The 23,709-nt window shown below is 43.1% G+C and overlaps 4 protein-coding genes across 4 annotated transcripts; all 4 read right to left on the bottom strand.

The window, feature by feature from the left end:
* Positions 1–8,899: 8,899 nt before the first annotated feature.
* On the bottom strand, positions 8,900–13,668 carry LOC131804628 (putative uncharacterized protein DDB_G0277255). The gene is made up of 2 exons (XM_059127680.1): positions 13,084–13,668; positions 8,900–8,944 (listed from the first exon to the last, which is right to left on the bottom strand). Exons 1-2 carry the CDS (start codon positions 13,666–13,668, stop codon positions 8,900–8,902), a joined length of 630 nt encoding a protein of 209 aa, XP_058983663.1.
* LOC131804665 (uncharacterized) lies at positions 11,921–16,195 on the bottom strand. The gene is made up of 2 exons (XM_059127727.1): positions 13,621–16,195; positions 11,921–13,167 (listed from the first exon to the last, which is right to left on the bottom strand). Exon 1 carries the CDS (start codon positions 15,296–15,298, stop codon positions 13,748–13,750), a length of 1,551 nt encoding a protein of 516 aa, XP_058983710.1. The 5' UTR covers positions 15,299–16,195; the 3' UTR covers positions 11,921–13,167; positions 13,621–13,747.
* A 2,695-nt stretch (positions 16,196–18,890) lies between these two features.
* On the bottom strand, positions 18,891–19,546 carry LOC131804629 (uncharacterized). The gene is made up of 2 exons (XM_059127681.1): positions 18,962–19,546; positions 18,891–18,908 (listed from the first exon to the last, which is right to left on the bottom strand). The coding sequence occupies exons 1-2, from the start codon at positions 19,544–19,546 to the stop codon at positions 18,891–18,893; spliced, it is 603 nt and encodes a 200-aa protein (XP_058983664.1).
* Positions 18,917–21,786, bottom strand: LOC131804680 (uncharacterized). The gene is made up of 2 exons (XM_059127737.1): positions 19,499–21,786; positions 18,917–19,045 (listed from the first exon to the last, which is right to left on the bottom strand). The coding sequence occupies exon 1, from the start codon at positions 21,174–21,176 to the stop codon at positions 19,626–19,628; it is 1,551 nt and encodes a 516-aa protein (XP_058983720.1). The 5' UTR covers positions 21,177–21,786; the 3' UTR covers positions 18,917–19,045; positions 19,499–19,625.
* Between the last annotated feature and the right edge of the window lie 1,923 nt (positions 21,787–23,709).

Consider the following 23,709-nt stretch of genomic DNA (forward strand, 5'->3'; position numbering starts at 1 on the left):
AAAATCTAATAAGATATAGCTAGGGCTCCCATACATAATGTTTATCCGACTTACTGGTTTATTTCTCCACAGCCAAAATGTAAACTCCATAATAACGTTATTCGGAAAAAGATATCAACTACAGCCCAGAAAGACCTCTGCCAAATTTCATTAAGATCCGTTTGAATTAAGATATAGCTTCCATATATAAGTTTATCCGATTTCAGGTTTATTGTGCACTACATGATTTTTTTCAGCCCAAATGGAGTGAATTTTGGCACATGCGACCGAATTCCACCTAGAAGCAAGTACTTCAAATTTGATTTAAACGGTTCAGATATAGCTATTAATCCCATATATGTATATGTTTCATCCGATTTGGTGTTAAAGTCCCTCATATTTGCAATGTGCACGCTAAAATAATGCTTCTTGGTAGCAAATATCTTATAAAGCTCAGAAAGACCTCTGCCAAATTTTATGGAGATCGGTTCAGATTTGGTTATAGCTCTCATATGCATCTTAATACGAATTCAAGTTTTTGTGCACCGAATGGTTAATATCAGCCCAAACGGAGGGAATTCAGCCTGGAAGCAACTGCTTCAAATTTGGTGAAAATCGGTTAAATATGGCTATAGCTTATGTTCCACCCAATTTGGTGTTTAAGTTCCTCATATTTGAAATTTGCAGTCTACAACAATGATATTTTATACCACATACCAGCTCCGAAATACCCTTGCAAAATTTTAGCAAAATCGGTACAGATCTGGATATAGCTTGCAGCCGATTTTACGGTTATTTTGCTACAAATATGTAATATCAGCCCAAATTAGATGGTCATTTGTACATTTAACCGGATTTTTCTATTTCGTGTTACTCGGTTCCCATATATCTAATTATACCCTACACCACAAGGTGGTCAGGGTATTATGTCTTTGTGCATTTGTTTGTAACATGGAGAAGGAAACGAGATAGACCCATAGTTACTTTTGAGGATCTCCATAGGATCACTTTCTGAGTTGATTTATGCATGTCAGTCCGTCCGTCTGTCTGTCCATGTATTCTTGTGAACAAAATGCAGGTCGCATTTATTATCCGATTGAGATGAAATTTTGCAAACAACATTTGTTTGGCCCAAGGACGAACCCTATTGAAATTGGAGATAATCGGTAAAAATTTAAATATAGCTCCCATATAAATTCGTCCGATTTGCCTTTTATTGTGTACCAAACGTGTAATATCAGCCCGAATAGTATGGAATTTTGCACATACAACCAAATTAGGCCTGAAAATAAGTATGCCAAATTTGATCGAGATCGGTTCAGATTTGGATATAGCTTCCATATATAACTTCGTCCGATTTACCTTTTATTGTGCACCGAACGTCTAATATTTGCCCAAATCAGATGGAATTTGGCACATACGGCCGAATTGAGTCTAGAAGGTAGTATACCAAATTTGGTGAAGGTCGGTTCAGATAAAGCTATAGCTCCCATATATATTGTTCATCCGATTTGTTGTATTTGTTACCCACAGCCGTAATATGCACTTTGTAACTACAATATTTGGGGAAATATATCAAATGCAGCTCAAAAATACCTTTGCTAAATTTTATCGAGATCGGTTCAGATTTGAATATAGCTTCCATATATAACTTCGTCCGATTTACCTTTTATTGTGCACCGAACGTCTAATATTTGCCCAAATGAGATGGAATTTGGCACATACGGCCGAATTGAGTCTAGAAGGTAGTATGCCAAATTTAGTGAAGATCGGTTCAGATATAGCTAAAGCTCCCATATATATTGTTCATCCGATTCGTTGTATTTGTTACCCACAGCCGTAATATGCACTCCGTAACAACGATATTCAGGGAAATATATCAAATACAGCTCAGAAATATCTTTGCCAAATTTTATCGAGATCGGTTCAGATTTGAATAAGGTTCCCATATATATCCTTATCTGATATCAAATTAATTTTGCAACAAATGGGCAATATAAGCCTGAATTTAGAAGATACAAATGCTTCGGCATATTTAGTCCTTTGAATTTTAAATTATAATTATAATCATAGGGCGTATGATTGAATTCTCCCATAAAAATTTTTAATTGTTATGTGGAGCTCAACTAAATTCGCAAAGTGGTGTAGGGTATCAAAAAGTCGGCCAGCCCGACTTTAAGTCTTTCTTTACTGGTTTTAAATATAATCCTTCACGAAGTCATATCATTCACTCTATAGTAATGTAATTTGGCCTTCATTTAATTCGGTGGAATTAGATTCATCCAACTCTGAATGAAAGCCATGGAACAATTAAGAAGATAAAGTCATTTTAAATAATAATATCAATCTCGGCATTTTATGTAATTTACCGTTCAAGGTTACTATCCCTGATTTGTGTATATACAACGAATTTTTAAAAACACATTTTGACAATGAGATTTTTTCAAATGAATAATTTTGAAAAAAAAAAATTGTAAACATACATTTACCTTCTTGATTCTACACTGGATATACCCATGCTACAATAAAAAGGTAAGGTAGACCTCCCAGCTGACTACAATTTTTTTCTAAGTGTGCCCGACTTCTGCCAATTTTATGTATGTATTTGTTGTTACGAAAAATAAAAACAAAATATTTTCAAAATCTATGATTGGAAGAAACTTAAATTGCGGGGCGCGCATTAATAATATTAACGAGATTTGCCATGGAATTGAAAGATTGAACACTTAGGATCTTATTTTTGAGCGAACATCCAGGCATTTCATTCACCTTTCGCGCTATTTGACTATTTTTAGAAATGGACAAAAAAAAAAACAAATAAATGAAATCAATTTGTTGCCTATAATTTTGAAAAATTCTGTCAGGGAACGGGCATAGCCTCAGGTCTGTATTTCTGTAGATTTACGAAGCTGTTCTACCTCCTTAGCTTTACTAAATATCCATAGTGGTGTAGGGTATCATCAAGTCGGCCCGCCCGACTTTTGAATTTCCTTTACTGATTTTATTTTCCATTTCAATGCGAAATTTTAATATAAACCTCAACGGGTGAACTCAAAATAAAACAAAATAATATTTTTTTTTTTTTTGATTGATTGATGTGTTCAAAATTGCAATTTAAAATAATTTTCCCCAGAAACTATCCGAATTAGTATATTGTGAAAAATTGTAGTACATGCACCTATTATATTCCTATTTACTTTCGCCATACAATATATATTGGATCTTCATCCAATTTAGCCACAATACCATGTCACTATGAATGTGTGTATGTACAATCATGTTTAACATAAATCGGTCACATATTCCATATGTCCAATTGAAAACCCGAGGAGAACTTTCTTCTTTGATTCATTAACTCTGATAGGATTAGTATCTGACATTATTTTATTAAAAACAAATTAAAAAGTATCAGTCGGAATTGCCGACACATGTATACCCTCAGGCAATGTTCGGTTGTTTAAATATATTTTGACTTTATTTATGATTATTCAAATTATTGACCCTCTATTGAGTGGGTTCCGAAGGAAAGGGTCAATATTGTCCATTTCTTCTTAGATCTATATAAATATGATATAAGTATTGGGACATGTCCGGTTTGGAATATACTGGCTACTTCCTTCCCTTTATATGAGATATGTGATAATTTTTTTATTCTAGATAAAGCAAGTTGTAAAGAATCACTGACTTGTTTCGCAAACTATGAAATTGAAAATGTTGACCCTTTATGGGTTAGGTACCAGAAATATATGTCATTATCACAATAGATCTTGTGTTAGCATACATGTTTGTTGGTGGAAATTTGAAGAGAGTTGGATGCTTATTTCGCAATCTTTGAGCGTTTTGTTCTTGAATCTGAATCTTGAACCCTGTGTAGGGGAGGTACCAGACGAAATGGTCTGATCTCTATCATCTTTGTAACAGATATTGTGTTGATGGAAATATTGAGATGTGCCAAGTCTGAATAGAATCGGATGTTAATTATGAGCTTTATTAATATTTAAAATTTTGACCCTGGGGGAGGTACTTGATTGAGTGGACCGATATATCCCATCTTCACAGCAGGTCTTGTGTTAATAGAAATAATGGGATATGTGAAATATGAAGAGAAACGTATACTTATTTCGGATTGTATACTCGTTTTGGTTATTCAAAACTTTGACCCTTTGTGGGGGAAGTGCCAGAAGGAATGATCCGATTTCTGACATCTTGATAATAGTTCTTGTGTTGATAGAAATATTTAGATGCCTCAAGTCTGAATGGAATGGGATGTCAATTTCATGTATTAAGAGCTTCACGGATATGGAGGTACGAGAAGGGGTCAACCGATATATCCAATCTTAACACCAGACCTCGGGTTAATAAATTTTGTGATGTGTGTAATTTGAAGACAATCCGGCTGTTACATCACTTTTTATAAGAATTATAGTAACTCAAAATTTTGACCTTTTGTGGGGGGAAGTGCTTGATAGAATGGAACGATATTATCCATTTTCGCACCTGACCTAGCAGTGATGCAAATATAAGGATTTACAAAGTAGGAGCAAAATCAGATTATTGTTTCTCTTACTATGCAGGTAATATTTTTTTTTCAAAAATTACGACCTTTTTGGGGAGGTACCAGAAGGAGTGGACTGATATATTCCCTCTTAACACCAGACCTTGGATTAATATAAATATTGGGATGTGTGGAATTTGAAGACAATCGGACTCTTACATCACATTTTATAAGAGTTGTAATTTTTGAATATTTTGACCGTTTGTGGGGGAGATACTTGATGGAGTGGACCGATATTGTTCATTTTCGTACCTAACCTAGGATTGATGCAAATATTAGGATATGCAAAGTTGGAGGAAAATCGGATTATCCTTTCTCTTTCTGTGCAGAAAATTATTTTCTTTGAAAATATTCACATTTTGTGGGGGAGGTACCCGAAGGAATAGACCGATATTGCCATCTCCGAACTCGATCTAAGTTTGACAAAAATATTACGATGTACCATGTTTGGACCAAATCGGATACTCCCTTCGAGAGTTATCGTTCGCACCAGCCAGCCAGACGGACGGATGGACATTGCTAGATCGACATCAAATGTCCTGAAATGGATTTGGTCCAAAGAGGCGGATGATCCACAGGAAGAATCAAAGTTTTTTTAATTACAGCCAAAAAACATCGGAAGATTACTTTTGCGCCACCTTGTATATTCGGAAATTGGAAGTCGCCATCTTGTATATTCGGAAATCCGTCTGTATGTCAGTCTGTCTGTTGTAATCACGCTATCTTTCGAACGAACGAATTTGCCAGTGGGCAGCTTAAGTTCGTAAATGGGCCATGTCAGTTGACGTTTTCGTATAGCCCCCATATAACAGTACTTTCCGATATTCGGTATTTTGATTATTTTAGCGACATTATTTACCGGAATTGTTTCAAATTTTATTATTTGAAGTTCGTATTGAATACTACATCCTATGACAGAAAATTGTCTGTGCAGGCCCACGTCTTCTTATAGCCACCATATAACGGTACCTCCCGATATTCGATATTTTGATAATTTTTCACCGAAATTATTTCAAAAATTTGGTATTGGAAGTTCAGAATCGGTGCTATAGCATTACTTATGTAATTATCTTGCTAGAACTCCCATATAATGGTTTTTATTGAAATCCTTTCAAATGGTGGAGGATATTAAAAGTTCGGGCCGGCTGACATTATCTGCTTTTTTTACGTGTTTTGAATTATCTTGGAAATTAGGTTTGAAATTAGACAGTGACATACGTCAGAAATGTTTTTTTTTTTTCAATTTGTCCAGCCCTGTAATGATTGCATCATGAATATGGGTACCACAAGGACATCTGAATGCGTTAAATTTACAAAATATTTAAGTGCAAATATGTACTTTTCCCGTCCGTTTTTATACCTTATATCACATAGTGGTAAGGGTATTATGTCTTTGAGCATTTGTTTGTAGCATCAAGAATGAAGCGAGATAGGCCCATAATTGCTTTAAAGGATCTTCATAGAACCACTTTCTGAGTCAATTTATGCATGTCAGTCCGTCCATGTATTCTTGTAAAGAAAATTCAAGTCGGATTTATTATCCGATTAAGATAAAATTTTACAAGCAATATTTGTTTGGCCTAAGGATGAACCTTATTAAAATTGATGAGAATCGGTTGAAATTTAGATATAGCTCCATAAATGTCTTCAACCGATTTCAAGTAAATTGTGAACCAAATTGCCAATATCCGTCCAAATGGCCTAAATTTTGTCACGCGACCGCACTCAGTCTAGAAACAAGTATATCAAATTTGGTGAGCATCGGTTCAGATATAGCTATAGCTCTCATATATATATGTTTCATCCGATTTGGTGTTTAAGTCCCTCTCATTCGTAATTGCACTCCACAAGAATGATATTTCGTACCAGATAACTTATGGAGCTCAAAAATACCTCCGTCAAATTATATCGATATCGGATCACATTAGAATATAGCTCCCATAGATCAGGTTTATTGTTGTCCAATTGGCTAATAACAGCCCAATTGAACTGAATCCTGGCAATTCCGACTGAATTCATCCTAGAAATATGTACTTCAAGTTTGGTGAAAATACTCCACAACAATGATCTTTGATAGCATAAATCAGATACAGCTCAAAAATAAGTACCTAAAATTTTGTCAAGATAAGTTCAGATTTGGATATAGCTCCCATAAATATCCGATTTTAGATGTATTTTGCACCAAATGGCTAATATCAGCCTAAATGGACTGAACTTTGGCATTTCCGATGGAATTCTTACTTACGAAAGTACTTCAAATTTTGAAGAAAATCGTTTCAGATACAGGGTGAAATAAAAAAATGCAACAAAGTCAAACGCAATACTTTTTACATTTTTTGTTAAATTTTATTGAATGAAAGCAAACGATGTCGGAAATAGCATTAAATTTAAGAAAAGGTTTAGATTTGTTCGAATTGGTCGCACACACTTCACACACACACGCGCTGCCCGAATGTTGTTCTGCGGTATTTTGGCCCTTTCCCGGCGAAGCACTTGCTTGATGTGATCGACACTTTGGTATTTTTTGATGCCAACCTTGCTTTCCAAAATACTCCAGACACAATATTCCAACGGATTGGGCGCTGGAAATGAAGCAAGGAACCTTCATTTGTAACCATTCTTGGATGGGGCGTGCTGAGTGCGTTGGTGCTGAGTCCTGTTGGAATGTCCAAGATCTGCGGCCAAAATGTTTGCGTGCCCAAGGCCTTAATACACCCTCCAGAATATTTCCGCGATAATATTCGGCATTTATTCTGATGCCACGGTTGATTAATACGAGCGGAGAGCGACGTTTGGTTGTTATGGCGACCCACACCAAAACCATGGTCGACGCTTGAGTTCTGGTGGCCAACCGAAGTTGCACATTTTCAGCTGACCTCTTTGGCAAGTAAGAGAGAATTTGGTGAGCTGTCACTGGAATAATTTTCACAACTGTCGGACGAGTGGCTAAGAAATGACAGCAGGCTGAAGTTCTGCAACCAACTTTTTTTTTCATCTCACCCTGTATATTGGCGTTAAAGTCCCTCACTCCACAACAATGATATTTGAAACCGGACATCAGATACAACACGAAAATACCGCAGCCAAATTTTATTGAGATCGGTTCTGATCTTTATATACCTTCGATAAACATCTTCATCCGATTTTACGGTTATTGTCCACCATATATGTAATATCAGCCCAAATTGGAGAGATTGTTTCATATTCAACCGAATTTTTCTATATGGTGAAACTCGGTCCGGTTTATCTATTGCTCCAATAATTATTTTATACCCTCCACCATACATAGTATGGAGGGTATATTAAGTTCGTCATTCCGTTTGTAACTCATCGAAATAATCATTTTAGAACCAACAAAGTATAAATATTCTTGATCAGCGTTAAATTCTTAGACGATTTAGCCATGTCCGTCCGTCTGCCCGTCTGTTGTAATCACGCTTCAGGCTAAACGAATTAAGATAGAAAGATAAAATTTTGCCCAGATCCCTCTTTTGTCTGCAGGCAGGTCAAGTTTGAAGATGGGCTATATCGGTCAACGATATCGTATAGCCCCCATATAACGGTACCCCCGATATCCTGTATTTTCATGATTTTAGCCACATTTTCTAATGGAATTGTATAAAAATCCACACGAGGAGTTCCTTGTGGGCACTTTACCTCCGGAAAGAGAATTGTCTATATAGGTCCACGATATCGTATATCCCCCAATATAACGGTACCCCCGATATTCGGTATTTTGATGATTTTAGCCACATTTTTAAACGGAATTGTCTTAAATTCTATACAAGGAGTTATTTGTAAGTACTTTATCCCTAGACATAGATTTGTCTATATAGGTCCACAACATCGTTTATCCCCCCATATATCGGCACCTTCCGAGATTTTAACAGAATTTTTAGTGGATTTTTTTTTTTTTTGTTTTTTGAAAATGTCCTAATTCGATCCAAATGGTGGAGGGTATTCAAAGTTCGACCCTACCGAACTTACTGATATTTTACTTGTTTAATATAATCCTTATCGAAGTCATATCATGCACTACAGAGCAATGTTATTTGGTTCTTAGTTGGTATGATCTACTCCACATAAATTACCAATATAAACTTTTTTTTTGTTATGAGAGCTCTACTAAATACGCATAGTGGTGTAGGGTATTATATAGTCGGCCCGAATTTTGACCTTTCCTAACTGGTTTGTTTTTACCTCCCCATATTACAAAGTCGAAGAAATTACCCATATTTGAAAACTACCCAGACCCTGCAGTTAGTCACGCTTCTTTCCTGCCTTCTCGTTACCCTCTGTTAACGGCGCATATCAAAGGAAGAACATTGCTTAGAAAATGCATAGAAAATATAATAGCATGATAATTTACTTTTGCTCCGTGGCTAACTGCGGTGTTGATTCCTCATAATCCTGTTAAAAATTGTCAACATTTAAAAGTCAATTGAAAATCCCACTGGCAAATAAACAAAAGTCAGGACATAAAAAATGAAAAAAAAACAACCAATAAAACAGTACCTGGAACAATAAAAATGTATATTTTTTGGGAGAAAGAAAATAGCGGAAAACAGTCACCCACCCAGGTCGTAATGCCACAGTAGAGAACAAAAACAAAAACTACAAGCAAATGTCTACAAATACAACAAAAATGCAAATTAAATGTGCATAGATTGCACCAAACGCTAAACAACCAACCGACGAAGAGGACAGAGTACCAGCTACTGCCAGGACATTTGTGTTGCCATTGTTGGTCTGTGTGGATCTTTGTTAGAATACGAATGTATCCAACTACTGTCGCCACTGTTTTATTTTCACATTATTGTCGAGCAGTGCCGCTGATTTCTTTATGCAAATTTATGCTAACTTAACCACCAGCGAGGGGACACCGGTCAATTGTTGGCCGTGGGGTAACTAAATAATTGTGGGATTTCTTCGAGCACACACACACACACAGATACACATGCACATGCAAGTGGCACAGTTTAAAGATGCAGTTTTTCGAATAACAATTAAGCCACTATATAGCGGTATATTTAAAACTTAATCAGCTTATAACAGCGAATAACTGGCGGTGACAGCTCCATAAGCAGATAATCATGTAAAACATACATATCTCAGTCTTTGCTCTGGAACTATGAAGAGATTTCAGTCGTATGAATGTGTGTGCGTGTCTGTGTTTGTGTGTGTTTATTGTTTCTCATCAAGGATACTGTCAAACCGAAATGTTTTGTAGTTTCACTTATGTCTCAGATATTTTTGTGCATATTCTGCACATGCATGTCTACAAATATGAGTGTATATGGACACTTCCAGTCAGGATGTGTATAGGAAAAGAAAAATATATATATTACAGATATATATTATTCCTTGACCACAAATAGGACGACAAAAATCCACTTACTTTCGAAATAATTACTTATTTCGTGTGACATAACACTTCTTAAAAATGTGTTAGTACTCCTAATTGCAAGGATTTTAATATTCTACGCCACACTGTGGCACAGGATGTTATTATGTCTTCTGTCTTTTGATAATATTCATGAAATAACATTCTAAGTCTATTAATGCATGTTTTGTGTTTTTTTTTAACTTGGGATTTGGATGTAGCGCCCAAACAGAATTTAATCCAATTTCATCATTATTGTGCACCAAATGCATAATATTTTTCTGAATAAAATGAGTAAATTAACAAGGTAACATCATTTCGAATAAGCACATCCCGTTCTGTGTTTTCTGTAATTTACATTGTAAACCAGTAAAGAAATGATGCCCTAGAACACTCCGCATATTTAGTAGAGCTCCCGCAACAAAAGAATTGATTTGAAGTAGATCATACCACCTATCAACATTTGTCATTAGAGCAGTTATAGTTTGCTATGATATCACTTCGAGAAGGATTATATTAAAAAAAATATATGTATATATCGGAGCCGAGTTGCACAAAATGGAAACGTAAGTCCCGAAATTCACTCCATTTGGGCTGATACTAGCCATTAATTGCACAATAAACCTGAAATCGGTTTAAGGATATATATGGGAGCTATATCCAAATCATAGCCGTTCTTGATAAAAATTTGGCAAATGTATTTCCGAGCTCTATAAGATATCTGGTACCAAATATCATTGTTGTCGAATGCATACTACGAATGTGAGGGACTTAAATAATAAATCCTATGAAACATATATATGGGTGCTATAGCTATATCTGAACCGCTATAGCTATATCTGAAGCTTTAGCTATATCTGAACCGAGTTCCTTCTGAGTACTTTATCCCCTATGTGACGACGTGTTTTCACTTTGAAGCTGGGGTAGGTTCAGCGGGGGCCAGAGTCGTCACAAAAATTTATTTGTTAGGACATAAAGAGAGAGAGCGAAGCGAAAATATTTTCTTAAAACGTTATAAATTTATTTCCTTAAATAACACTAAACACTACACTAAACACAATAAAATCACGTTCAGAACTTTTTACGAAGAACACTAAATCACAAAGTTCAGTCGAAATGTTAATAAACGGGTAGCAGTGGTGGCAGCTTGGCACAGCGGCGGCCCGATGAATAGGCGAGCGACGAATAGAGTGGCGGCAGCTTGGCACAGCGGCGGCCCGATGAATAGGCGAGCGACGAATAGAGTGGCGGCAGCTTGGCACAGCGGCGGCCCGATGAATAGGCGAGCGACGAATAGGGTGGCGGCGGCTTTGGCACAGCGGCGGCCCGATGAATACGTCAGCGGCGAGTAGTAGTGGCGGCAGCTTGGCACAGCGGCGGCCCGATGAATAGGCGAGCGACGAATAGGGTGGCGGCGGCTGTGGCACAGCGGCGGCCCGATGAATACGTCAGCGGCGAGTAGTAGTGGCGGCAGCTTGGCACAGCGGCGGCCCGATGAATAGGCGAGCGACGAATAGGGTGGCGGCGGCTTTGGCACAGCGGCGGCCCGATGAATAGGCGAGCGGCGAATAGGGTGGCGGCGGCTTTGGCACAGCGGCGGCCCGATGAATACGTCAGCGGCGAGTAGTAGTGGCGGCAGCTTGGCACAGCGGCGGCCCGATGAATAGGCGAGCGACGAATAGGGTGGCGGCGGCTTTGGCACAGCGGCGGCCCGATGAATAGGCGAGCGGCGAATAGGGTGGCGGCGGCTTTGGCACAGCGGCGGCCCGATGAATACGTCAGCGGCGAGTAGTAGTGGTGGCAGCTTGGCACAGCGGCGGCCCGATGAATACGCGCACGACGAATCGGGTGGCGGCAGCTTTGGCACAGCGGCGGCCCGATGAATAGGCGAGCGGCGAATAGGGTGGCGGCGGCTTTGGCACAGCGGCAGCCCGATGAGTACGTCAGTCGCCGTCAACGCAGCCCGAAGAATAGGGAGTATTGCTACAACCCTCACTTGACCCTGCGTTCAGTCGCCGTCAACGCAGCCCGAAGAATAGGGAGTATTGCTACAACCCTCACTTGACCCTGCGTTCAGTCGCCGTCAACGCAGCCCGAAGAATAGGGAGTATTGCTACAGCCCTCACTTGACCCTGCGTTCAGTCGCCGTCAACGCAGCCCGAAGAATAGGGAGTATTGCTACAACCCTCACTTGACCCTGCGTTCAGTCGCCGTCAACGCAGCCCGAAGAATAGGGAGTATTGCTACAACCCTCACTTGACCCTGCGTTCAGTCGCCGTCAACGCAGCCCGAAGAATAGGGAGTATTGCTACAACCCTCACTTGACCCTGCGTTCAGTCGCCGTCAACGCAGCCCGAAGAATAGGGAGTATTGCTACAACCCTCACTTGACCCTGCGTTCAGTCGCCGTCAACGCAGCCCGAAGAATAGGGAGTATTGCTACAACCCTCACTTGACCCTGCGTTCAGTCCAGTCCAGTCACCACAAATAGTCAAGGCTTATTGTTTGGCTTACTAAGACTCAATTCAACCGAGGTTGCGCGCCTTTTCTTCCTCCCAATCACACTTGACTTACCAGCCATCAACAGAAGACTGATCCCGATTGGGTGAAATGCGTCTCCTTTTATACCTTTTTGGCTGGACAACGATTGTTGTTTTCTCATGACAGCAGCTGATCCCAATCTGACAGTTTTGCGTAGTTCCGCCATTTGCCACCAGGGGTTCCAATGTTGTATTTTAAGTATACTTCTTTCTACTAGGGGACAATAATAATGTACCCCAAAAACGAAAGCATGACTTTTGGGCGTTACATGGCATCTCTTCCTCCCTCTGATTTTTGATTCCTTGATTTGCTTTCTCTATTGCTATTGGGTTTCAATAGCCAGGAAGCCCTAGGGTGTTATGTAACCTTTTATTTCTCCGACATGGGCACTTTGGTTCGACTATATCTCGGTCGAATAGGAAGGTATGTTAGAGACCAATTGCAGAAGTTCGGAGAGATACCTTCACTACCCCGTCTGCTGATATTATTATGCGGTACTGCTTGCCATCTTGTTTAACAATTCGCTTCAGTTTGTGTCCCTTTTTCCAATTGTTTTTAAACTTCTCGATACGGCTTTGTAGGTTTTCGGGATAATTTGGCAGTTCGAGAAATGTGTTATTGTTCACGGGATTGTCTGTCGAGGACGATGGCGTTGACTCAGTTGGGATTTCAGTGACTGGCAATTTGATTGTACTTGGTGTGCTATTATTCTCCTTACTGGGTATAAACACTTCATCGATGGAAGGTTGACTGCTACACACTGTTGGCTGATGAGGTGTCATCGTTTGGCTTGTGGATGATGATGAAGACGACGAGGCTGATGAGGATGAGGATGACGATAAAGACGACGAGGCTGATGACAGTTCGACAACGTGTCCCGGCGTTCCTGGTAATGATTTATCTTCCTTCACGTTGGGGGACCTGTGATCGTCCGATATGACGGCAGCATTGGATTGCGATGGAATTTGTACGTCATCACTATGCAACAGATTTGCTTGTTCGGTTATGTTATATAGCGGTGATGATGGAGGAACACCAACCAGCGTCTGCCATTGGGTCCACCACTCCAAACTAGGATCTTCGGACACTGTCACAAAACTACTTGCGGTCGATCTGGAGTCTTCTTCTAAATGTGCGAAAGCATGTGAGGATGAAATAGGAACCTCCTTCGCCCGTTTGAATTTTTTCGTGTTGGGGCTATCTTGCTCCATCGTGATGTTGAAATTTTGAGAATTGCGATGGTCTTTGAAGTATGGGCTTATATTAGGACACTGATTAGTTTGGGTATTGTCAATTTAATGTCTCTTTTGATGGGGTTTCCTCTCCTATAGCCACGGTACAATGCTCCGTTGATGTGGTTGGCTTACTTAATTTGACACTTATACCGGCGCAGTGAATGGTCGTGTGGAACTGTTTTAGAAATTCCAATCCCAATATGATGTTTTCCTTGAATTGCGGCATGATGAGAAATGTAACATCTGAGCTTTGGTTTCCAAATGTAACAGGTAACACTGTTGATCTTGTGATGTTCACCGTGGTGCCGTCTGCGAGGATAACATTTGCCTCATGCCGTGAATAAGTAAACCTTTTCTTGATTTTTTTCGCAAATTCTCTTTTTATAAAACAGCTAGTGGCACCAGTGTCGACAGTTGCTTTAATAGCTTTCCCCTCTATTAAGACAGTTGCAGTAAGGCGATATTCTTCACATTGCAATGATGTAATATTCTGGTTACTCTTCTTTGCCGGGGGTTCATCCTGCTGCGTTTCTGGATTGGATGAGCTTTCGTTTAGCACTTGGTCACCTTGATTGGTGCAATACAGGTTATTTCTAGAGTTGTCCGCACGTCGATTATAGTTTTGTTGATTTCGAGGCTGTTCTGACCGAGAATTATTTGGTATGCTTTCGAGTTCGTCTGCCAAGGAGATCAATTCCGAAAGTGTGGTAAAGTCTTTACGGCGAATGTACCATTGATAATCCGGATGCGCGTTTCTAAAAATTCGTTCCAATTTTTGTTCTTCGGTCATATTGGTGTGCTGCATAAGATGCTGTATAGAGAGTACATATTCCTTAAACGGCTCCTTATTACGCTGTATCCTTCTCCTAATTTCATCCTCCAATTTCTCAAAGTATCTCGGTGGCAAAAAGAATTTCAGAAAATCACTCTTAAATTCGTTCCAGGTAGTCCAGTGTCGGTTGTTGTTCCTTAGCCAGATTAAAGCTTTACCTCGTAACAACTCTGGCATTACTTTAATTATTTGATTCAATTCCACGATGTACATTTCAGCCATTTCCTCTACACGTTCTACGAATCCAATAGGGTCCATTCCATTTTCAACAGTAATATTCCATTTTCGGATTTGGTCGAGAATTACGAGTAACGACGAATTATTGGATGGCTTGGGCGGAGAATCTTTTTGAAATCCATATTCGGGGTTTGTTGGCGACATCTTCTGTACTTTTTGATCGTTTGTTACCCCTGTGCTTGACTCTCCATGTGACCTTTCCGCGGAAATGTGGGGAAGGGCGTACTCTGTTTTTATTGGGGATAATACTATTGCTTCTGCTCCACACGGTGTTACGGTTATAAGGGGTTGTTTTGTGACGGCTCGCAATGTCGGCGATTTGGTCGGACTGGTACTTTCATGTTTGTTCTGCAACTCTATAAGCCGTCTGTATACATCGGCTTCATGGTCGTTGTGGAGAAATTTAGCCCATCTTTTTCGGAGATCGTCCACTTTTCCAACTGGATCAAGATTGAATTCAGTAAGATATGTTACCAAGTCTTCTTGCTTTAGCATATAGGCCCAGGAGACCTTCAACATTGTCTTTTCGTTTGACATTTTTTTTTTTTTTTTTTTTTTTTTTTTTAACTGTTTTTTTTTTCACTGGGTTTTCATCTGTATTTGTCTAATTATTGTTCACTCATTTATTTATTCTTTCTCTCTTTTATAGTCCCTGCTCGGGCGCCATTGTGACGACGTGTTTTCACTTTGAAGCTGGGGTAGGTTCAGCGGGGGCCAGAGTCGTCACAAAAATTTATTTGTTAGGACATAAAGAGAGAGAGCGAAGCGAAAATATTTTCTTAAAACGTTATAAATTTATTTCCTTAAATAACACTAAACACTACACTAAACACAATAAAATCACGTTCAGAACTTTTTACGAAGAACACTAAATCACAAAGTTCAGTCGAAATGTTAATAAACGGGTAGCAGTGGTGGCAGCTTGGCACAGCGGCGGCCCGATGAATAGGCGAGCGACGAATAGAGTGGCGGCAGCTTGGCACAGCGGCGGCCCGATGAATAGGCGAGCGACGAATAGAGTGGCGGCAGCTTGGCACAGCGGCGGCCCGATGAATAGGCGAGCGACGAATAGGGTGGCGGCGGCTTTGGCACAGCGGCGGCCCGATGAATACGTCAGCGGCGAGTAGTAGTGGCGGCAGCTTGGCACAGCGGCGGCCCGATGAATAGGCGAGCGACGAATAGGGTGGCGGCGGCTGTGGCACAGCGGCGGCCCGATGAATACGTCAGCGGCGAGTAGTAGTGGCGGCAGCTTGGCACAGCGGCGGCCCGATGAATAGGCGAGCGACGAATAGGGTGGCGGCGGCTTTGGCACAGCGGCGGCCCGATGAATAGGCGAGCGGCGAATAGGGTGGCGGCGGCTTTGGCACAGCGGCGGCCCGATGAATACGTCAGCGGCGAGTAGTAGTGGCGGCAGCTTGGCACAGCGGCGGCCCGATGAATAGGCGAGCGACGAATAGGCGCCCTGCTCGGGCGCCATTGTGACGACGTGTTTTCACTTTGAAGCTGGGGTAGGTTCAGCGGGGGCCAGAGTCGTCACAAAAATTTATTTGTTAGGACATAAAGAGAGAGAGAGAGCGAAGCAAAAATATTTTCTTAAAACGTTATAAATTTATTTCCTTAAATAACACTAAACACTACACTAAACACAATAAAATCACGTTCAGAACTTTTTACGAAGAACACTAAATCACAAAGTTCAGTCGAAATGTTAATAAACGGGTAGCAGTGGTGGCAGCTTGGCACAGCGGCGGCCCGATGAATAGGCGAGCGACGAATAGAGTGGCGGCAGCTTGGCACAGCGGCGGCCCGATGAATAGGCGAGCGACGAATAGGGTGGCGGCGGCTTTGGCACAGCGGCGGCCCGATGAATACGTCAGCGGCGAGTAGTAGTGGCGGCAGCTTGGCACAGCGGCGGCCCGATGAATAGGCGAGCGACGAATAGGGTGGCGGCGGCTGTGGCACAGCGGCGGCCCGATGAATACGTCAGCGGCGAGTAGTAGTGGCGGCAGCTTGGCACAGCGGCGGCCCGATGAATAGGCGAGCGACGAATAGGGTGGCGGCGGCTTTGGCACAGCGGCGGCCCGATGAATAGGCGAGCGGCGAATAGGGTGGCGGCGGCTTTGGCACAGCGGCGGCCCGATGAATACGTCAGCGGCGAGTAGTAGTGGCGGCAGCTTGGCACAGCGGCGGCCCGATGAATACGCGCACGACGAATCGGGTGGCGGCAGCTTTGGCACAGCAGCAGCCCGATGAGTACGTCAGTCGCCGTCAACGCAGCCCGAAGAATAGGGAGTATTGCTACAACCCTCACTTGACCCTGCGTTCAGTCGCCGTCAACGCAGCCCGAAGAATAGGGAGTATTGCTACAACCCTCACTTGACCCTGCGTTCAGTCGCCGTCAACGCAGCCCGAAGAATAGGGAGTATTGCTACAGCCCTCACTTGACCCTGCGTTCAGTCGCCGTCAACGCAGCCCGAAGAATAGGGAGTATTGCTACAACCCTCACTTGACCCTGCGTTCAGTCGCCGTCAACGCAGCCCGAAGAATAGGGAGTATTGCTACAACCCTCACTTGACCCTGCGTTCAGTCGCCGTCAACGCAGCCCGAAGAATAGGGAGTATTGCTACAGCCCTCACTTGACCCTGCGTTCAGTCGCCGTCAACGCAGCCCGAAGAATAGGGAGTATTGCTACAACCCTCACTTGACCCTGCGTTCAGTCGCCGTCAACGCAGCCCGAAGAATAGGGAGTATTGCTACAACCCTCACTTGACCCTGCGTTCAGTCCAGTCCAGTCACCACAAATAGTCAAGGCTTATTGTTTGGCTTACTAAGACTCAATTCAACCGAGGTTGCGCGCCTTTTCTTCCTCCCAATCACACTTGACTTACCAGCCGTGTTTTCACTTTGAAGCTGGGGTAGGTTCAGCGGGGGCCAGAGTCGTCACAAAAATTTATTTGTTAGGACATAAAGAGAGAGAGAGCGAAGCAAAAATATTTTCTTAAAACGTTATAAATTTATTTCCTTAAATAACACTAAACACTACACTAAACACAATAAAATCACGTTCAGAACTTTTTACGAAGAACACTAAATCACAAAGTTCAGTCGAAATGTTAATAAACGGGTAGCAGTGGTGGCAGCTTGGCACAGCGGCGGCCCGATGAATAGGCGAGCGACGAATAGAGTGGCGGCAGCTTGGCACAGCGGCGGCCCGATGAATAGGCGAGCGACGAATAGGGTGGCGGCGGCTTTGGCACAGCGGCGGCCCGATGAATACGTCAGCGGCGAGTAGTAGTGGCGGCAGCTTGGCACAGCGGCGGCCCGATGAATAGGCGAGCGACGAATAGAGTGGCGGCAGCTTGGCACAGCGGCGGCCCGATGAATAGGCGAGCGACGAATAGGGTGGCGGCGGCTTTGGCACAGCGGCGGCCCGATGAATACGTCAGCGGCGAGTAGTAGTGGCGGCAGCTTGGCACAGCGGCGGCCCGATGAATAGGCGAGCGACGAATAGGGTGGCGGCGGCTGTGGCACAGCGGCGGCCCGATGAATACGTCAGCGGCGAGTAGTAGTGGCGGCAGCTTGGCACAGCGGCGGCCCGATGAATAGGCGAGCGACGAATAGGGTGGCGGCGGCTTTGGCACAGTGGCGGCCCGATGAATACGTCAGCGGCGAGTAGTAGTGGCGGCAGCTTGGCACAGCGGCGGCCCGATGAATAGGCGAGCGACGAATAGGGTGGCGGCGGCTTTGGCACAGCGGCGGCCCGATGAATACGTCAGCGGCGAGTAGTAGTGGCGGCAGCTTGGCACAGCGGCCTATTCGACCGAGATATAGTCGAACCAAAGTGCCCATGTCGGAGAAATAAAAGGTTACATAACACCCTAGGGCTTTCTCTATTGCTATTGGGTTTCAATAGCCAGGAAGCCCTAGGGTGTTATGTAACCTTTTATTTCTCCGACATGGGCACTTTGGTTCGACTATATCTCGGTCGAATAGGAAGGTATGTTAGAGACCAATTGCAGAAGTTCGGAGAGATACCTTCACTACCCCGTCTGCTGATATTATTATGCGGTACTGCTTGCCATCTTGTTTAACAATTCGCTTCAGTTTGTGTCCCTTTTTCCAATTGTTTTTAAACTTCTCGATACGGCTTTGTAGGTTTTCGGGATAATTTGGCAGTTCGAGAAATGTGTTATTGTTCACGGGATTGTCTGTCGAGGACGATGGCGTTGACTCAGTTGGGATTTCAGTGACTGGCAATTTGATTGTACTTGGTGTGCTATTATTCTCCTTACTGGGTATAAACACTTCATCGATGGAAGGTTGACTGCTACACACTGTTGGCTGATGAGGTGTCATCGTTTGGCTTGTGGATGATGATGAAGACGACGAGGCTGATGAGGATGAGGATGACGATAAAGACGACGAGGCTGATGACAGTTCGACAACGTGTCCCGGCGTTCCTGGTAATGATTTATCTTCCTTCACGTTGGGGGACCTGTGATCGTCCGATATGACGGCAGCATTGGATTGCGATGGAATTTGTACGTCATCACTATGCAACAGATTTGCTTGTTCGGTTATGTTATATAGCGGTGATGATGGAGGAACACCAACCAGCGTCTGCCATTGGGTCCACCACTCCAAACTAGGATCTTCGGACACTGTCACAAAACTACTTGCGGTCGATCTGGAGTCTTCTTCTAAATGTGCGAAAGCATGTGAGGATGAAATAGGAACCTCCTTCGCCCGTTTGAATTTTTTCGTGTTGGGGCTATCTTGCTCCATCGTGATGTTGAAATTTTGAGAATTGCGATGGTCTTTGAAGTATGGGCTTATATTAGGACACTGATTAGTTTGGGTATTGTCAATTTAATGTCTCTTTTGATGGGGTTTCCTCTCCTATAGCCACGGTACAATGCTCCGTTGATGTGGTTGGCTTACTTAATTTGACACTTATACCGGCGCAGTGAATGGTCGTGTGGAACTGTTTTAGAAATTCCAATCCCAATATGATGTTTTCCTTGAATTGCGGCATGATGAGAAATGTAACATCTGAGCTTTGGTTTCCAAATGTAACAGGTAACACTGTTGATCTTGTGATGTTCACCGTGGTGCCGTCTGCGAGGATAACATTTGCCTCATGCCGTGAATAAGTAAACCTTTTCTTGATTTTTTTCGCAAATTCTCTTTTTATAAAACAGCTAGTGGCACCAGTGTCGACAGTTGCTTTAATAGCTTTCCCCTCTATTAAGACAGTTGCAGTAAGGCGATATTCTTCACATTGCAATGATGTAATATTCTGGTTACTCTTCTTTGCCGGGGGTTCATCCTGCTGCGTTTCTGGATTGGATGAGCTTTCGTTTAGCACTTGGTCACCTTGATTGGTGCAATACAGGTTATTTCTAGAGTTGTCCGCACGTCGATTATAGTTTTGTTGATTTCGAGGCTGTTCTGACCGAGAATTATTTGGTATGCTTTCGAGTTCGTCTGCCAAGGAGATCAATTCCGAAAGTGTGGTAAAGTCTTTACGGCGAATGTACCATTGATAATCCGGATGCGCGTTTCTAAAAATTCGTTCCAATTTTTGTTCTTCGGTCATATTGGTGTGCTGCATAAGATGCTGTATAGAGAGTACATATTCCTTAAACGGCTCCTTATTACGCTGTATCCTTCTCCTAATTTCATCCTCCAATTTCTCAAAGTATCTCGGTGGCAAAAAGAATTTCAGAAAATCACTCTTAAATTCGTTCCAGGTAGTCCAGTGTCGGTTGTTGTTCCTTAGCCAGATTAAAGCTTTACCTCGTAACAACTCTGGCATTACTTTAATTATTTGATTCAATTCCACGATGTACATTTCAGCCATTTCCTCTACACGTTCTACGAATCCAATAGGGTCCATTCCATTTTCAACAGTAATATTCCATTTTCGGATTTGGTCGAGAATTACGAGTAACGACGAATTATTGGATGGCTTGGGCGGAGAATCTTTTTGAAATCCATATTCGGGGTTTGTTGGCGACATCTTCTGTACTTTTTGATCGTTTGTTACCCCTGTGCTTGACTCTCCATGTGACCTTTCCGCGGAAATGTGGGGAAGGGCGTACTCTGTTTTTATTGGGGATAATACTATTGCTTCTGCTCCACACGGTGTTACGGTTATAAGGGGTTGTTTTGTGACGGCTCGCAATGTCGGCGATTTGGTCGGACTGGTACTTTCATGTTTGTTCTGCAACTCTATAAGCCGTCTGTATACATCGGCTTCATGGTCGTTGTGGAGAAATTTAGCCCATCTTTTTCGGAGATCGTCCACTTTTCCAACTGGATCAAGATTGAATTCAGTAAGATATGTTACCAAGTCTTCTTGCTTTAGCATATAGGCCCAGGAGACCTTCAACATTGTCTTTTCGTTTGACATTTTTTTTTTTTTTTTTTTTTTTTTTTTTAACTGTTTTTTTTTTCACTGGGTTTTCATCTGTATTTGTCTAATTATTGTTCACTCATTTATTTATTCTTTCTCTCTTTTATAGTCCCTGCTCGGGCGCCATTGTGACGACGTGTTTTCACTTTGAAGCTGGGGTAGGTTCAGCGGGGGCCAGAGTCGTCACAAAAATTTATTTGTTAGGACATAAAGAGAGAGAGCGAAGCGAAAATATTTTCTTAAAACGTTATAAATTTATTTCCTTAAATAACACTAAACACTACACTAAACACAATAAAATCACGTTCAGAACTTTTTACGAAGAACACTAAATCACAAAGTTCAGTCGAAATGTTAATAAACGGGTAGCAGTGGTGGCAGCTTGGCACAGCGGCGGCCCGATGAATAGGCGAGCGACGAATAGAGTGGCGGCAGCTTGGCACAGCGGCGGCCCGATGAATAGGCGAGCGACGAATAGAGTGGCGGCAGCTTGGCACAGCGGCGGCCCGATGAATAGGCGAGCGACGAATAGGGTGGCGGCGGCTTTGGCACAGCGGCGGCCCGATGAATACGTCAGCGGCGAGTAGTAGTGGCGGCAGCTTGGCACAGCGGCGGCCCGATGAATAGGCGAGCGACGAATAGGGTGGCGGCGGCTGTGGCACAGCGGCGGCCCGATGAATACGTCAGCGGCGAGTAGTAGTGGCGGCAGCTTGGCACAGCGGCGGCCCGATGAATAGGCGAGCGACGAATAGGGTGGCGGCGGCTTTGGCACAGCGGCGGCCCGATGAATAGGCGAGCGGCGAATAGGGTGGCGGCGGCTTTGGCACAGCGGCGGCCCGATGAATACGTCAGCGGCGAGTAGTAGTGGCGGCAGCTTGGCACAGCGGCGGCCCGATGAATAGGCGAGCGACGAATAGGGTGGCGGCGGCTTTGGCACAGCGGCGGCCCGATGAATAGGCGAGCGGCGAATAGGGTGGCGGCGGCTTTGGCACAGCGGCGGCCCGATGAATACGTCAGCGGCGAGTAGTAGTGGTGGCAGCTTGGCACAGCGGCGGCCCGATGAATACGCGCACGACGAATCGGGTGGCGGCAGCTTTGGCACAGCGGCGGCCCGATGAATAGGCGAGCGGCGAATAGGGTGGCGGCGGCTTTGGCACAGCGGCAGCCCGATGAGTACGTCAGTCGCCGTCAACGCAGCCCGAAGAATAGGGAGTATTGCTACAACCCTCACTTGACCCTGCGTTCAGTCGCCGTCAACGCAGCCCGAAGAATAGGGAGTATTGCTACAACCCTCACTTGACCCTGCGTTCAGTCGCCGTCAACGCAGCCCGAAGAATAGGGAGTATTGCTACAGCCCTCACTTGACCCTGCGTTCAGTCGCCGTCAACGCAGCCCGAAGAATAGGGAGTATTGCTACAACCCTCACTTGACCCTGCGTTCAGTCGCCGTCAACGCAGCCCGAAGAATAGGGAGTATTGCTACAACCCTCACTTGACCCTGCGTTCAGTCGCCGTCAACGCAGCCCGAAGAATAGGGAGTATTGCTACAACCCTCACTTGACCCTGCGTTCAGTCGCCGTCAACGCAGCCCGAAGAATAGGGAGTATTGCTACAACCCTCACTTGACCCTGCGTTCAGTCGCCGTCAACGCAGCCCGAAGAATAGGGAGTATTGCTACAACCCTCACTTGACCCTGCGTTCAGTCCAGTCCAGTCACCACAAATAGTCAAGGCTTATTGTTTGGCTTACTAAGACTCAATTCAACCGAGGTTGCGCGCCTTTTCTTCCTCCCAATCACACTTGACTTACCAGCCATCAACAGAAGACTGATCCCGATTGGGTGAAATGCGTCTCCTTTTATACCTTTTTGGCTGGACAACGATTGTTGTTTTCTCATGACAGCAGCTGATCCCAATCTGACAGTTTTGCGTAGTTCCGCCATTTGCCACCAGGGGTTCCAATGTTGTATTTTAAGTATACTTCTTTCTACTAGGGGACAATAATAATGTACCCCAAAAACGAAAGCATGACTTTTGGGCGTTACACCTAAAAGAGAATTATCTAAATAGTTCCACGTTTTAGTATAGCGCCCATATAAGGGTACCCCCAGATATTCGGCATTTTCATGATTGTTTCATATTTCGTATATAAAGTTCGAAACAGTTACTACAGCCTATGGTACAAATTACTTATACAGGACCACATCTACGTAAAACCCCCATATAACGGTTTTCATTTGACCGACCGAACTTAGTTGTTTTTTTACTTGTTTGTATAAAAACGTTACTTGTGGGCATGATACAATGGAGACAAGGTAGGCTAACTTTGAAAAAATTGCAAGTATAGAGACATACCTGTTTGCTTGTAATGTCAGAATTACTATCAAAAAAATAAAGTCTCTCATCTTGTTCTAAACTCTAAGCCCATGCAAAATACCGCGACAATTTATCTGCAGAGAGACTGTCAAATTTAAAAAAAATCTGTTGTATGTCTATTTCAATCCTTAAAGGCTTCTATCTGACCCTGACTCA

Source organism: Musca domestica, unplaced genomic scaffold (genome assembly GCF_030504385.1).
Source record: "Musca domestica strain aabys unplaced genomic scaffold, Musca_domestica.polishedcontigs.V.1.1 47, whole genome shotgun sequence".
Taxonomy (NCBI): Eukaryota; Metazoa; Arthropoda; class Insecta; order Diptera; family Muscidae; genus Musca; species Musca domestica.

Coding starts and splice junctions, on each gene's coding strand:
- LOC131804629 (XM_059127681.1), bottom strand. CDS start 19,546: ATGGAGCAAGATAGCCCCAACACGAAAAAATTCAAACGGGCGAAGGAG.
- LOC131804665 (XM_059127727.1), bottom strand. CDS start 15,298: ATGTCAAACGAAAAGACAATGTTGAAGGTCTCCTGGGCCTATATGCTA.
- LOC131804680 (XM_059127737.1), bottom strand. CDS start 21,176: ATGTCAAACGAAAAGACAATGTTGAAGGTCTCCTGGGCCTATATGCTA.
- LOC131804628 (XM_059127680.1), bottom strand. CDS start 13,668: ATGGAGCAAGATAGCCCCAACACGAAAAAATTCAAACGGGCGAAGGAG. Junction 8,945..13,083: donor CGTCCTCGACAGACAATCCC/GTGAACAATAAC, acceptor AATTTTTAACAG/GATTATGAGGAATCAACACC.